The sequence below is a fragment of the Citrus sinensis genome, chromosome 6 (genome assembly GCF_022201045.2).
Source record: "Citrus sinensis cultivar Valencia sweet orange chromosome 6, DVS_A1.0, whole genome shotgun sequence".
Lineage (NCBI taxonomy): Eukaryota > Viridiplantae > Streptophyta > Magnoliopsida > Sapindales > Rutaceae > Citrus > Citrus sinensis.
Window position 1 is genome coordinate 11,490,981 of NC_068561.1, and position 16,448 is coordinate 11,507,428.

The 16,448-nt window shown below is 36.9% G+C and overlaps 2 protein-coding genes and 1 long non-coding RNA gene across 3 annotated transcripts; all 3 read right to left on the reverse strand.

Moving 5' to 3' along the window:
• Positions 1-1,724: 1,724 nt before the first annotated feature.
• On the reverse strand, positions 1,725-5,961 carry LOC107177373 (uncharacterized). Its single transcript, XR_001508476.3, has 3 exons — positions 3,104-5,961; positions 2,786-2,844; positions 1,725-2,711 (listed from the first exon to the last, which is right to left on the reverse strand). It is a non-coding gene; the product is annotated as an uncharacterized LOC107177373 (long non-coding RNA).
• A 209-nt stretch (positions 5,962-6,170) lies between these two features.
• On the reverse strand, positions 6,171-8,924 carry LOC112498628 (MDIS1-interacting receptor like kinase 2-like). The gene is made up of 4 exons (XM_025100070.2): positions 8,846-8,924; positions 8,663-8,734; positions 6,935-8,551; positions 6,171-6,846 (listed from the first exon to the last, which is right to left on the reverse strand). Exons 3-4 carry the CDS (start codon positions 8,280-8,282, stop codon positions 6,458-6,460), a joined length of 1,737 nt encoding a protein of 578 aa, XP_024955838.2. The 5' UTR covers positions 8,283-8,551; positions 8,663-8,734; positions 8,846-8,924; the 3' UTR covers positions 6,171-6,457.
• Positions 8,925-9,024: 100 nt separating this feature from the next.
• Positions 9,025-9,447, reverse strand: LOC127903096 (leucine-rich repeat protein 1-like). Its single transcript, XM_052443758.1, has one exon. It carries the CDS (start codon positions 9,445-9,447, stop codon positions 9,025-9,027), a length of 423 nt encoding a protein of 140 aa, XP_052299718.1.
• Positions 9,448-16,448: the final 7,001 nt, after the last annotated feature.

Sequence of the window (16,448 nt, forward strand, 5' to 3'; positions counted from 1 at the left end):
CAGTAATTGATAATAAAGTTTTATCGAACAGTATTTATCACCAATCAGTTGAATGCCACTGTAAGTGCATGTGTGCATATATCTATCAAAATAATGAGTGTTTGTTACTTGCATTTTTTCCCCCTTTGGCATGCTGCATGCATCAAAGGGTTGGATTCGAATACGGATACAAACTATTGTTTTAATCCTAGTCTTGGTAGCTTAATGATTTACTTCAGATGGTGTTAAATATTCCTGTGAAATTGAAACTCAGATGGGAGTAAGTCAAACTTGGTTGGTTATAAGATGAATAATGATTACTAAGATTATTACTATAACGAGCAGCTGAATATTTGTATCAGCTGAACATCTCAGAGTTATGTTGTCAAGTTTTATTTGTTCGATACTTCCCATTATTGAAGTTGAAATGCTTCTCACATGTGTTTTCTGTGTAGGGTTGAATATCTTGTCCTTGATGAAGCTGATAAACTATTCGAGGTGGGCAACTTGTTAAAGCATTATCGATCCTGTGGTGAAAGCATGCTTTAATCCTTCGAGAGTACGCTCATTGTTCAGTGCTACTTTACCTGATTTTGTTGAGGAGCTTGCAAGATCAATAATGCATGGTGCTGTTAGAGTTAGAGTTGGCAGGAAATAAGTATGAGGATTTACTTTATTAAAATAGCAGGGTGTGCACATGGTGTCCATTACATTTCTGCAATTTTGAACAGGAATACAGCTTCTGAATCAATCAAGCAGAAATTGGTTTTTGCTGGAAGTGAAGAAGGGAAACTTCTTGCACTACGTCAAAGCTTCGCAGAGGTATGATACAATTAAGCATGTGACAGAAAGCATATTTGTTGTGTTTCTAGAATTAGCTTTTAGCTAACGTGGTGACCCTATTTCATCTGGAATTAGGAGGATTAGATTTGTTATTCTTGTTTAGGATTTTTCATGACTGAATTTGTTTGCATCGGTGTGTGCTAACTATGGGTTTCCTTTACTTCTAATATTGGTCTAAGGAACTTCCAATTTGTAAGATTTCATTTATAAAATCTTACACCATACTGGCATTGGCGCTCTTTCAAGTTAAATGACATAACAACAGATTTAAATCGTTTGTCTCGCATGATTCTAACTGCTTTGATAGGGTTATCTATTTCATAACTCTCTGTGTGCGCTAATTATGAGTCACTACATGTCAGATGGCTACGATTATGTCTGGTTATTTGTTGCATGGAATAAAACTCCTACAGAAATGTTCCAAATATAATTCAACATGCTTACTCTTTTTAGCAATTTTTTGTTGGAAAGTTGTTGAGTGATATTGCAACCTATCTCTCTGGTTTGGTTGTCTCACAGTTTTTAACTGCAGTACTTTTTTCCATATTTTTAGAAAATTTTCGCTGCAAATTTGTTGAGTAAAATTTCAACCCATCTCTCTAGCTTCATTGTCTCAGTATCTTCAACTGCTGTAAAATTGTTCCTGCTCTAATACCGTACTCGGCAGTAGAGCTTAAATCCACCAGTACTCATTTTTGTGCAAAGCAAAGAGCGAGCAAAGGAGCTTTATGGGGAGCTAGCATTTGACGACAATAGGGCTGGTGTTATTCACTCTGATCTCTCCCAAACTCAGGTATTTTTATTTTGGTTGTCAAAAGAACTAAATCACATTATCTTTTGCATGAATTTTCTAGTTGAGAAAATCTTATGTAAATCAAGGAAATGATGGTGGTCATATTAGAATGTGTTTACTTGATTGTATGACCTATGAGAAAAAATCTGGACATGAGATCTGAGCCTGTAAAAATTACATTGAAAAACTGCAGCACCTGGAATTTTTTTTTTTTTTTTTTTTATGTTTTCTCATTTTTGCCTAAACCTTATTGGTTTAACAATATCATTGTCAGTAATAGAAATGCCCTAGTTTAGATGGTTCGCACTGACTAATATGGACAAACTTCTGAATGGTGATATTGTAATTCCATATACGCTATTAACGTGATATTTTCATATCCCACATCACTTGCATATCATATGACTTTCCTGTTACTTATGCTGATTTATTGCTGATAAATACAGTGATAAATAAATCTTAGCACATTGATCGAGGGCAACAAAGATCACTAGAAGACAGCTAGTCAAATAAACATGCATAAACACATGAAGATGCTTTTACCTTAGTAGCTGTAGGCCGTGGCAAACTTGTGACAAGCAAGGTGCAGCAGCAATAATTGAACAGAAGATCTAAGCCATTACACGAAGAGGATGGATGATTCATAGTTGGGTTTATGGGACCTTGGAAGATTTCCTCAAGTGTGGTCTTCAAGAGTGCATGCCTGTAATGAGATGCTGCCTCTCAGTCTACATTCTTGACTGCTGAGCGCTTGCCTGATAATATAACCAGAAAACGGCTATCATGCTGTGCCAACATCCTCATGAACTTTGTAACACAGGTCAATGAGTCGTAACTAAGTTAATGTCTTAAAACATGAAGCCATGGGCTGCTACGAATTTGTTATCAGCATATGTTTCACTGTCCCTAGTTGTGGAAAGTTATTGCAAATTACTGTTGTGCCTTACGGGTCAAGGTCAACTGCTGCCAGCACGGCATTGTAGTCGAACACAAATACCAATTGCAATTGAGAATCATCTATAAACCTGTCATGTTTAGAGCTCTATCTCCCTAATCCAAATTCCATGTTCGAGTTTTAGAGAAAGCACAAAATCCCCTGCAATGAATAAAATGATTCTTAAACTCGTCAAGACAATAAGAAACTTAAGCCACGAGGCTTTGATAAAGTACCAGGAAGAGCGGGCTAGTAATCTTGTCAATCACACAAGAATATTCCCCTGCCAAAAAAGCTAAACAAAAGGGGAAAAAAAACAATCAATCAGCAATTAATATTTCAGACCACAAATTGATTACTAAAATAAAATAGCAAATTGCTAGAGCTCAGGAAATTGTTATTCAAACTATCATGAGAGAACATGCCCATTAGTATTGGAAAATCCTTCATTGTAGTCACTTTTCAATAATTATGTCACTAACAAATCTTTAGTTTAAATGCAATAAAAAAGATTTTAAAAAAGTTTAAAGGCATGATGAAGCACCAAAGCATACCCTTAAGTTCTTCTGAATGAGAATCCAGAGACACTAGTTTAATATGGAACCTCGTGGTTGGCCAGCCACATTCTATTTTGTTGAATAGTGAGGAGGAAGCTTGTTCGACCACTGTAATTGTTCAGTTGAAGCCAACATGTGGATTGAAACATAACCCTCATCCAGCATCTGCAACCAGAGCTCTTCCAGGATTGTATATATTTTGTCCCTTTCTGGATGCATAACATCTTCTGCGAAGAACACATTGATCTTACTCTGAATTTCAATCCAGCTCTGACCAGGAACTTTCCTCACACCCCTTTCTTTCATTGAGCCCCTTAATCTAGCGACTTCCTCCCACTTTCCGGAAGAAGCATATATGTTGCAAAGCAATACAAGAGCGGCAGAATTTGTAGGATCGATTTTCAAAATATTCTCCGCAGCTCATTTTCCAACATCAACATTCCCATGGGTTTTACAGTAAGCTAACAGAGACTTCCATACCACGATATCAGCGTCAAAAGCCATTTGGTTGATAAAATCATCAGCTTCGTGCATGCATCCAGCACGAGCAACCCTAGCGATAATTGCATTCCATGATGCTAAATCAGGGCTTTCTATCTCATTAAATACGATTCTTGCAGAATCTAACAAACCACATTGGGCATACATGTCACAAAGGGAACATCCGGCAAAAATATCTCTACCCAAACCAAATTTTATGCATATGCCATGTATCTGCCTCCCACATTCATGATGTAGGAGACTGCTACAAGCACTAAAAACACTGCCAAATATAAATTCATTTGGCTGGTAAGCCCAATGATGGAGCATTTCATTAAAACGGCTCAAAGCATCTAACTCATACCAAGTTTGGAAAATGCAGCAATCATTGAACCCCATGAAGTTATATCCTTTCTAGCGATACCAGAAAACACATTCCATGCATCCAAAATTCGATCAAATTTTGTGTACATTGCAATTAGAGCATTCTGTGAAATAAGATGAGAACGATGTTCTGATTTTATGACATGGGCATAAAGTTGTCTTCCTAAGCCAACACAGCATAGACCAGAGATAGATCTTATTATGCTTCCAAAGGTAAACTGATCTGGCATAGCTCCCTGACTGTAGCATGTGTATGTACAGTTCAATCGCATCATTTTCTTGGCCATTCTGAGAGTGTCCAGCAATCATAGCAGTCCAAGAGACCACATTCCTTAGCGGCATTTCATCAAAAACCATTCTAGCATCCTCCAATGAGCCACATTTGCCGTACATATTAAGAATATGGTTATGTAGAACAACATCTGGCTGACACTTGGACGATAAAATATGATCATGGACTTTTCTTCCAAGTTGTAGAGATCTCAGAGAAGAGCATGCAGAGATTAAATCAGCATAAGTGTTAGGTCGTGTCCTGAAGTTTGCATTGTTTTGCAAGAAGTCAAATGCTACAAGAACTTCATTGTAAAGGTTTTGCTTGCAGAGCGAGCTAATGTAATCATAGCTGAACTATTCAGTCCTACAGTAAGTTTGAGCATTTCATTGGACAATAAGCTGACTGTGGTAGAAGGCGAACTGCAGTTGGGTTTTTAAGTTTCTAATCATGGTCATGGCATTTCAGAAAGAAAATAGTCTAGAACTAAAGGATAAGAAATGTTGAGATTCTATTTGTATATGGATTTAAAAGTAATAGTAAAGCAACAAATGTAAGTGGTCACAGCATTTCAGAAAGAAAATAGTCTAGAACTAAAGGATAAAAAATGTTGAGATTCTATTTGTATCTGCATTTTAAAAGTACTAGTAGGAAGCAACAAATGTAAGTGGTAAATTGCATGAACAGAGGAAAAATCTGACTCCTATGTTACTCCATGAACCTGAATAAATCAAAGTTCCCAAATATCATCGAAGCTTCTCAAAAAAGAATCCACCACCTCCCCTGCTTGATCCACCAACATATACATAGTTCGAATACATTCCAATAACCACAACACCACCAATGCAAATGACAGAGGCCAAAAGGTGAAAAACATAATCAAAATATGGCAGTGACCAGCAGATGAAGTGAAGAGAGAACACCAAGATTGAAAACATAAATAAGTGCCCAATAGTAACTATACAAACTCATTTCCATTAGGAAAATAAAATGAAAACCTCTTAAAGATTATTGGACCCCAGCATGCTAAAACAACTTCCTTTACAGTTAAATACTTCCGAAAGACAATAGACAATTTATGAATTATGATACAATAAGTTCAAATCAAACAACAATAATAGAGATAAGAACTCTCGTACAAATTTTTTTATATACAAACTGATGTGTCGTCAAATCATTGCTTGGATGATGTACATGGGCGTACTTCCAAATGGAAACAAGCTTGTGGAAAATGGGTTTTTCAAGCAATCAAAATGGGCCCCTCACAAAAATTTTGACAGGAACAAAATTTGAAAGCTTGTAAGAGGCAATTCTTCAAACAAGAAGACTGCAGAATGATTTAAAATTTATAATACATTAGAACAACGAATACAAATGTTTTGCAACGACAACGAAGTACCAATTAAACACAAACGTTTGCCATAAAAGCATGGAAGCAATGAAACTAGACATGGAATAGGGAAGCAGAACTGAACTGTAAAGCCATCATAGCGAAAAATTGAAACTGCAGACAAATAAATTAAATTACCTTAAGATTGTTGGATTCTAGTAAATGTATTTAAGCAACGTAATGCACGCAGGTCTTTGAGCAGCAAAATGGCGCGCTTCAAGAGTTACGCGGTAGTACGTCGTGCTTTCGACATTAAGCAGACCTATTTTGTTTTAATTTCGAATTTAGTTCATTTTCTTAAGTATCTTACGTTCTGTCCCCTAGTTTAAACTTTAAAGATTGTTTATTTTCTTTTTTAATGAGGTTATACAACCATCCATTGAATATATAATGTGTAGTTAAATTTGATATAACTAATATTTATAAAGAGAATTTTGAAAATAAATATATATATGTCATAATATTATTTATTTAATGTATAACTAATTCAATAATATCTCTCAAACTATATTCCCAATGAATTTTGATGTTATGTAATTAGTAATTATTAATTTTATAAAATAAAAATCTAACCACATTTTTATCATAATTAAATATGAGAACATGGCATGTTACGTGAACTTTCATTCCATAGATATTAAAACAGTGAGGACCTTATCCACGTAAAATTCTATATTGAAACACTTGCTAGCATGAGTATGTGTGTAATTGATTAAAATTAATTCTCTCACGATCTAATATTATATTAAGTAAAATCTAAAATAGTGATTATTTAGGTCTAAAGAGACCAGCAGAACATTACTTACCTTCAAATTTTGAAATCCTTTCATGGGGTATTGTCATATTCATGAAGCGAAAACATTTCTTGGTTTCTGAGCTCTGAAATGGAAATTTCTTTGAGAGCTTTTTGCATGGGTGTCTTTCCCGCAAGAAGTTCCAGAGAAATGCGTTGCATTGTGGGTCGAGATTTCGGTTGAGAACGCAAGCAAGAAAATGCTATTGTTGAAACAAGAATAATATCTTGAACAATCTTTTGATTCATTGGAGGAAAGAGACGTTGGTCTAAAATATCGATCAACATGATTTTTGGACTCGATGATGATGATAACGACGAGAGGAGTTCTCCTGGATGTGTTCCCATCAATATTTCGAGTGCCACTACCCCAAAGCCATAAACATCACATTTCTCTGTCACAACCATAGTGTAGGCAAGTTCTACATGAAAAGAAAAGGGTGTAAGATTATGTCTTTAAAAAGAAAACCATAGAGCGTAATAAGAAATACAACCAATTATTTAATTCACCTGGGGCAATATATCCGTAAGTGCCCGGTCGTAGGGTTCTATTGGATGAATCAACATGTAGAAGTCTAGCAGTGCCAAAATCAGCAACAAATGCCTCCAAATTTGAGTCAAGTAGAATGTTGTTGCTTGATATGTCGCGGTGAACAATTGACGGAGTGCAGTTGTGATGCAGGTACGACAAAGCGTGAGCCACACTCTTCACGATGTTCAATCTTTTAGTCCAATTCAACTCAATGGCTTCGTCATCATCGCGTAAAACACAGAACAAGCTTCCTCTTTCCATGTACTCATAAATCAAAAACGTGCATTTTTTGTGCAAACAAAAACCATAAAGTTTCACAATGTTCCGATGTCGTACTGTGGAGAGTACACGAGCCTCGTTTTGGAAACTCTCGACAAAAGCTAAATCCTCTGTTTCAGAATGGTGAAGCTTCTTCAAAGCAACAACTTTTCCGTCTGGTAGCTTTGCCTTGTAAACACTGCCGTAACCTCCAGTTCCGATGCAATATCTGATATGAAAATCTTCTGTTGCATCAATCAAATCTTCATATAAAATTTTACCATCATAATTCCACACTGAAAACACATCTCCCTTCTTTGCAGCTCTTGTCACAAGTTTCGGATTTTCACTCTTACCCTTAAGGAGTAAAATGAATCCAAATATTGTGAAGGCGAGAACTAGAGTGAAGGGAAGAAAAATTTTAACAGACAGAATGAATGAAGGTGCAAGTCTATGTCGTTGAGAGCAAGAAGGAAAACCTTCAACCTGGCCGCATAAACCCTTGTTGCCTACAAAACTCTTTGGTGGATTATCCTGCAAATAAGTGGGAATTTCACCTTCCAAATTGTTGAAAGACAGGTCTAAATACATTGGACGGAGAGTCTTAGGTATGGTGCCTGAAAGGTTATTGTGAGAAAGGTCAAACTTTTCTAGGAATAAAATTTTTCCCATCTCTAGTGGAATAGTTCCATCCAAACTGTTTTGGTTCAATGTTAAGTTCTTTAACTTTGAGCAGTTGTCAATCCCAGTCGGAATCGAACCACTAAGTTTATTTTTAGAGAGGTCTAGAGACACGAGGTTAAAGAGTTTTCCAATTGCAAAAGGTATTTGGCCTGAAAGTAGGTTTGAGGAAATATTGAGATATTGAAGGTTGGCTAACTTGGTGAGCTCGTCTGGAATGATACCACGTATTTTGTTATCAGATAAGTCTAATTCCTCTAGAGCACTAAAATTCCCTATTTCTAGTGGAAGGGAGCTGTGGAGTAGGTTAGAACTGAGATTCAAATACAGCAGGCTGGTTAAACGACCGAGAGTTGAAGGAATAGCTCCGGTTAGCTTGTTAGCCATGATAGCCAAATTAGTCAAATTCTTTAGATTTCCTATTTCTCGTGGAATTGATCCATTGAACCGGTTGAAACCAAGACCTAAATACTTAATGTTTGTTAAACGAAACAGGGTTGAAGGAATAGGTCCACCTAATGTGTTACTCGTTACAGACAACCAGATTAGACTTTTTAGGTTCCCGATTTCTTGGGGTAATGCACCACTGAGTTTGTTATTTCTCAAATAAAGGACCTCTAGATTTCTTAAGCTCCAAATTTCTGTAGGGATAGTACCTGCAGTGACATTGATTAAAGGAAAAATGAATGTCAGTGATTGTTTTTTAATTAATATAAATTAAATACATATCTAGGGTAGGTAGCTACCAAAATTAATTGGCAACTCACCATTGAGGTTGTTACTACTCAAATAAAGCACCTCCAGATTTCTTAGACTCCCAATTTCTTTTGGTATAGTGCCTGCAGTGATATTGATTAAAGGAAGAATGAACGTCATCGATTGTTTTTTAATGAATATAAATTAAATACATAGCTAGGGTAGCTAGCTACCAAAATTAATTGGTAACTCACCATTGAGGTTGTTATTACTCAAATAAAACACCTCCAGATTTCTTAAGCTCCCAATTTCTTTTGGGATAGTACCTGCAATGTGATTGATTAAAGGATGAATGAATGTCAATGATTATTTTTCAACGAATATAAATTAAATATACAGCTAGGCTAGCTAGCTACCATAATTATTTGGTAACTCACTCGCCTGTAAGATTATTCCAACGCAGATTAAGGTACTTGAGATTTGAAAGAGAACCAATTTGGGGTGGAATGCTTCCCGATAGATTATTGTTTCCAAGATTGAGATATTGCAGGTTTGGAAAGCAAGAAAAGTTGAGACGGCCAAGTTCCCCTTTGATTTTGCTATCTTCTAAGTCTATGTGGGTGATACTTCCTTCATAATTGCAAGTGATACCAACCCAATTGCAATGATCTGAAGTATTGTGAGGAATCCTGTCCTTCCACCAGCCGCTGTTGAGTAAAGCTTGTCTTTCTATTTCAGATGCTGCAACATGAATACCAATATTGGTAGCAGATGCAACATGGACTATCAAAAGAGTAAGGGCAGCCCATATGAATACGATGACTGCTCTGCAAGTATTGGAGAAACCACACGCCATGTTTAGGATAGTTTCAACAAAGCTAGGTCCAAGCTAAAATGACTTTTGCAATTTGTTCATGAACAAACCTGCGGGTGACTAAACTCTACCCACTTAAATAATTTTGAGATGATGGGCTGTATATAGTCAACAAGTATTTTTATCACTTACATACATAATTCATGTTTCATAAACGTGGTTTCAATAACATTACAGTAAAAGAAGAGAAGAAAGTAAAACATGCGACAACGTTTTAAGTTTGAAATGAATAAATCAATCGTCACGTATCTTTAGACCGAGTCCAAATGATATCATTACATTTTTGTTTTTTGTTTTTTGGTCACATGCACGTTTTTCCTTCATTTGACAAGTGTGGAGACTTCTATAAAACAATTGTCTTTTTATTTAAACCGCTTGCAAATTGAATAGTGAATCACTTTTCCTATTATGCAGAAAGTGGTTCGACTTTTTGAGAAGGCAGGCACCATCTTTAAGATTATTTCAGTCAAGGTTGAAGGCAAATGACTCTGCTCTGGCCAATAATTTTTTATTTTATTTTATTTTTATTTTTAATTTTTTGTTTTTTGTAAAAGGTATGGGTACTAGGTAACCAAAATCGATTTTTTAGCCTTTATTTTTTTTTTTTTTGAGGATTCGAATTTCGGTGGCCAACGTTCAATTGATGATCATACAATAAGAATAATTGAATTTAAGAAGCTTTTTAACGCACTTTTGCCGCACGTCTTATCATGTTCATAATTTCATGTGTGTAATTTTTATTTGTTTAATTTTTTTTTTAAATCCAGCTCACTGCAGTTAATTGGATGTACTCATCTCTGCTATTTGTTAATATACAGATTGGTAATAAAAGCTAGGAAGCCTTCTTTACAATTTAAATGTTAATGTATGAATTAAACTAATTATCGTACAGACTGCAGAGTAAATAAATTGTACCGACCGGGCATGGACGGCGATGAAGAAAAGGAATTTGTTTCTGGAGATCTAATCAGCAGAAGGAGTTATGGCTTGACTAGATTGGCGAATTAGACTCGTTTTAGAAATTATTCGGGTTGTGCAATTTTTGACCGTTTGACGCTCCGGCTTTTCTCCCTCCCCTGATACGACAAATTTTGCCAAAAAAAAATCAAAGCAGTAGGTTGTTAATTTTGAAAATGCACCATTGATGGGAAGTGGAGGATGGAGAGTAAAAATCTAATTAAATTTGCTAGATACTCGTGTTTCATGTGACTTCATGTACCCAACCATTTTTTTTAGCTTTCCGAAACGTGGTTTTGAAAAAGTTGTAGAAGAAAGTAAATTAAAGCATCAGACCTAGTTTTGATTTTCAAATGAATAAATCAATCTTCATACCTTTAGACTCTTTACATTCGTAAAGCAAAGTTTTCTTCTCATTTTTTGGGGCGGGGTCTTCAGGATTTTAGAGGTGTAGATCATGGATTGAGACAATAACACACTGGCTTTTAGCCACGCAAATTAATCTACTTAAAATTATAGCACTCGGCTACCTAGGGAGCTTTTGATATTGTTTATCAATGATGTTTTGTGACCTTATTTTAGACAAGAAAAATCATGTTTGTGATGTAATATTTTTAAAAATTTAAATGCATGTCTTAGTTTTTTAATCAAAATTATATAAAAAAATGAAAAGAGCAAAAACACGTTTGGTTACATTTTTTCACCGATCAAGTCACACTTGGTTTTTCTAATTTACTATTCAAGTTTGAAAATTACTCCACTACTTACATTTCGTTGAATAATTACCTTCACTTTAGTGCAGTACTTTTTCAATGACTAAAACTTTAACTGTAACTCATGCACGTGAAAAATGAAGTCAAAGTTCTACAGGAACTTCTAAAAATATTTTTGGAAAATGGTAAGTATCAAGAAAAACGAGAGAAAGATGAGACAATGAAGCATGTGGTAGGAGGAGAGAGAGAGAAGAGGCAATTCTCTCGTCATTCTCTCGTTGTTCTTGATATTTAGCAGCACTCAATGTTTTTTGATACGGAAACATTGACCATTTGAAAAACAGCTTCAATGAAAGGTACTTTAATACCGTTAATGAAACACATTCAAGGATTAACAAACCACATCGATCAATCAACCAAATTCATTCCTTGTTTTCAAAGTTTTTGTATTGAAATTTCTTGAAAAAGCAAGTTTTGCTAATGGAATATTGTGAGCGAGATATTCTTGATACACATGTTGCATTATATGAATTATTATCTTACTTTTTTTGCTTCCTTTTCCTAAGTATTTTGATGCTTTAGATTAAACATTGAACAATCTGTTTTGCGCCTCTGCCAAATACGTTCTCATCTCTGTATCAATTCCTTATACATAGCTGTTTATATGATCATGCTTGTTCTGTACGTACATAAAGCAAAATGGTAATTTCCATTATTTTAAGATTTTTTTAATTCGCTTTTGTTGGTCAATTGAAGCCAAGTTTTGTCGATATAGGTCGCACTGGCAGGGCAGTTAGGAGTGGAGAAGCTATAACGCTTTACACAGAAGACGATATTCCATTTTTGCGTAACGTAGCTAATTTAATGAAAAACTGAAGGGTAAGAAGCATCCGCCACGAAGAGAATCAATTTCGACCAAACCAAAAGATGATGAAGAGTAAAGCTGCAAGTCACTATCATTTTTCTTAAAGAGTCTTTTGTCGGCGGCTTTATTTGTTTGTTTGTGTCAAGTCTAATGAAACTAGCGCTGTATTTACCATTTGTGCTCATCTTATAACAAAAATATAATCGCCATAATTTATTTAATTCCAGTTCCAGACACTGTTTGGGTTCTCATTGGCTCAACATATTTTTGACATCTAGCCAGCTGCAAGGCTAACACCATCCATAAAAGAAGCAGAAATTTCCACAGTTTTACATACACTAGTGATACAACCACAGAACAAATAAATCCCTTGTATTCTCATAGGACCAGAAAAATTCTGGAATCATTTACTTATATGAGGATGATTTATTTATTTATTGTTTCTATTGGATTTATGCTCTTGGAACTGCAAAATCCTGTAGATGAGGAAGAACGTGCATTACCTGAAGCAATTTACATGTATCTTAGCACATTGATCGAGGGCTACAGAGATCACTAGAAGACGGCTAGTCAAATAAACATGCACAAGCACATGAAGATGCTTTTACCATAGCAGCTGTAGCCAGTGGCAACTTATGACAAGCAAGCTGCAGCAGCAATAATTGAACAGAAGATCTAAGCCGTTACACGAAGGGGATGGACGATTCATAGTTGGGTTTATGGGACCTTGGAAGATTTCCTCAAGTGTGGTGTTCAAGAGTGCATGCCTGTCATGAAATGCTGCTTCAGTCTACATCTTGACAGCTGAGCGCTTACCCAAGATAATATAACCAGAAGACGCCTATCATGCTGTGCCAGCATCTTCGTGAACTTTGTAACACATGTCAATGAGTCGTAACTATGTTAATGTCTTAAAACATGAAGCCATGGGCTGCTTGAATTTGTTATCGGAATATGATTCACTGTCACAAGTTGTGGAAAGTTATTGATATTGCAAATTATTGATGTGCCTTACAGGTCAAGGTACAGCACATTTGAAGGGTTGGTGCAAGCACAAAGTAGGGAACGAACAGTGAGCCCATCAGGTATCAACTCACGGTCCCTCATTTCTGAAAAGAGTGACATGGCTTCGTTGGCATTACTAGGACTAGCAACCCCAGCAATAATTGCATTCCATGATGCTAAATCAGGGCTTTCTATCTCATTAAATACAGTTCTTGCAAAATCTAACAAACCACATCGGGCGTACATGTTACAAAAGGAACATCCAGCAAAAATATCTCTACCCAACCCGAATGGTTCAAAGCTTCTAACTTATAACCAAATTTGGAAAACCCAGCAATCATTGAACCCCATGAAGTTATATCCTTTCTAGCGATACCGGAAAACACATTCCATGAATCAAAATTCGATCAAACTTTGTGTACATTGCGATTAGAGCATTCTGTGAAATAAGATGAGAACCATGTGTTAGGAAATTGGTGGGTGAAGCAGACACGCAGCTAAAGTGAAATTGTAAGAAAATAAAGAACAAGCACAATAGAGGACACCAGAAAATTACGTGGTTAGGCTTTTAGCCTACATCCACGGGCGAAGACAGAAGGAAATATTTTACTAGTGAAAAGGAGTTACAAGTATTGTAGTATTTTAGCTCACTTCCCAAAACCCCAATACACTCAAACTCTCAAATCACTATAACTCTTAAAAACCCTCTCTAAATAAAGAAAAGAACTGAAGAACTCGATGATTTACAAATGAAGGGAGCCAGCGTTTTTATAGCCAAAAATTGGCTACTGTTCATTTAATATTTAATTATTATTTTTATTTCCTTCTTCGGCCCGGCATCTCTTTTTCTAACTTCATATTTCTTCTTCAAACATTTACAGCTTCTAGATTACGACTCCTCATCCTCCATTCTTCTTTTGTTTTCTTTGTTTCAAAGAATGCAGCAACAGCCGCATTCAAAACAGGGAAAAGTGGTGCCACCTTCTAGAAAAGGTGGTGCTATTTTCCACATTCTCCCACTTGGAGATTAGAGTGAAAAGCAATCAATCTCCACACTATCCTTTCTGCTTCGCCATAATCATGTTGCCTACGTTTCTGCTAGGCCACAAGAGGATCTACTCCAGACAAACTTATCAGTATTTATCGGTTTGGTCAAAACATCTGCTAGGTTCTCTTTGGTATGGATTTTCTGCAAATCCACACTTCCATCTTCCACTACTTCACGAACGAAGTGATACTGGACTCCTATGTGCTTTGTCCTGGAATGAAAGACTGGATTCCTTGCAATGTGCAAGGCACTCTGACTGTCACAATACACATAAATTTTCTGTTGTTTGTGCCCGAGCTCCTCCAATAATCTTTGTATCCAAATAGCTTCCTTGCAAGCTTGTGTAGCTGCCATGTACTCTGCTTCTGTTGTAGATAAAGCCACAACGGTCTGCAGTTTCGAAACCCAGCTTACAGCTACTCCCGCAAGTGTAAACACATAACCAGTAGTGGATTTCCTTTTATCAAGATCTCCTGCAAAATCTGAATCCACATAGCCCCTGACAGTAAACTCTGATCCTCCAAAACATAATGCAACATCTGAGGTTCCTCTGATGTATCTCAGAACCCTCTTCACAGCTATCCAATGCTCTCCACCAGGATTCGCCATGTATCGACTGACTGCTCCTACTGCTTGTGCAATGTCCGGTCTTGTACATATCATAGCGAACATTAAACTTCCCACTGCTGATGCATACGGTACTCGAGACATCTCCTTCCTCTCCACTTCATTGCTAGGACACATACTTGAGGATAATTTGAAATTAACAGGAAGTGGGGTAGAAATTGACTTACAATCTTGCATGTTGAAGCGTCGCAAGATTTTCTTCAAGTAATTCTTCTGCGAAAGCCAAATCTTCCTATTACTTCTGTCTCGGTGAATTTGCATCCCTAGAATCTTGTTTGCTGGTCCCAAGTCCTTCATTTCAAACTCCCTAGCTAACTGTGCCTTCAATTCTTGGATTCGATCTTTGTTGGGACCTGCTACCAACATGTCATCCACATACAATAGCAAAATAATGAAATAATTATCTTCAAACCTCTTGTAATATGCACAATGGTCTGAACTGAGTTTGTTGTATCCAAGGCTCATGATGAAGGAATCAAATCTCTTATACCAACACATTGGCGCCTGTTTGAGACCGTATAGAGATTTGTTCAACCTGCAAACCAAGTTCTCATTTCCTGTTTCTGCAAAACCTTCTGGTTGGAGCATATATATTTCTTCTTCAAGTTCTCCATGAAGAAATGCAGTTTTCACATCTAACTGCTCTAGATGTAAGTCAAATGTAGCACACATCGCCAAGACTACTCTGACTGTTGTGAGTCGAACCACTGGAGAAAATATCTCGTTGAAGTCAATACCTTCTTTCTGAGCATATCCTTTCACCACTAATCTTGCACGATACCGCTCCACTTGGTCATTGCCATCACGTTTGATCTTGTAGACCCATTTGTTTCCAATGGCTTTTCTTCCACGTGGTAGTGGTACAAGTTCCCATGTCTTGTTCTTGTGTAGAGCTTCAATTTCTTCCTGCATTGTTGTCATCCACAAAGCAACATCTGAGCTTTCTAAAGCTTCATGGAAAGTTGATGGCTCTCCATCCTCTGTTAGAAGACAGTACGCAACGTTGATCTCTGTGACATACTCCGAGTGCCACGTTGGCGGTCGTCTCTCACGAGTTGACCGACGAACTTCTAGAGCCTCAGACTCGACTGGTTCTTGTTCCTCGTGCTCTGGTGCTGCTTCCGAAGAATCTGAATCTTCTGGATTAATTTCTACATATACCGGCACAGTCTCTGACTTTTCTTTTACAGTGCTATCATCCTCATCTCTCCTTTGCAGTTGCTCTTCTATAAAGATAACATCTCTGCTGATGACGATCTTGTGGGCAGTGGGGTCCCACAGACGATACCCCTTTACTCCATCAGCATATCCCAAGAAGATACATCTTCTAGATTTTGCATCCAGCTTTGTTCTTTCTTGGGCATTGTACATCACGTACCCAGGATATCCAAATGCATGTAGGTAGGAATAATCAGCTGGCTTTCCAGTCCACATCTCCATCGCCGTCTTCAACCCAATTGCTGTAGATGGCGACCGATTTACTATATAACAGGCAGTTTTGGCTGCTTCTGCCCAGAATGAATTGGGTAGACCAGCAGTCTTCAACATAGCTCTTATTCTTTCTGTAAGAGTTCTGTTCATCCGCTTTGCCACTCCGTTTTGTTGAGGAGTGTATGCCACCGTGAACTGCCTCTGAATACCTTCTTGCTTACAGAAAGCAAGAAACTCACCGTCTGTATACTATCCACCATTATCCGTCCTCAAGCACTTGATCTTTTTACCAGATTCAAGTTCCACCCGCGCTTTGTATTCTTTAAACACAGGAAAT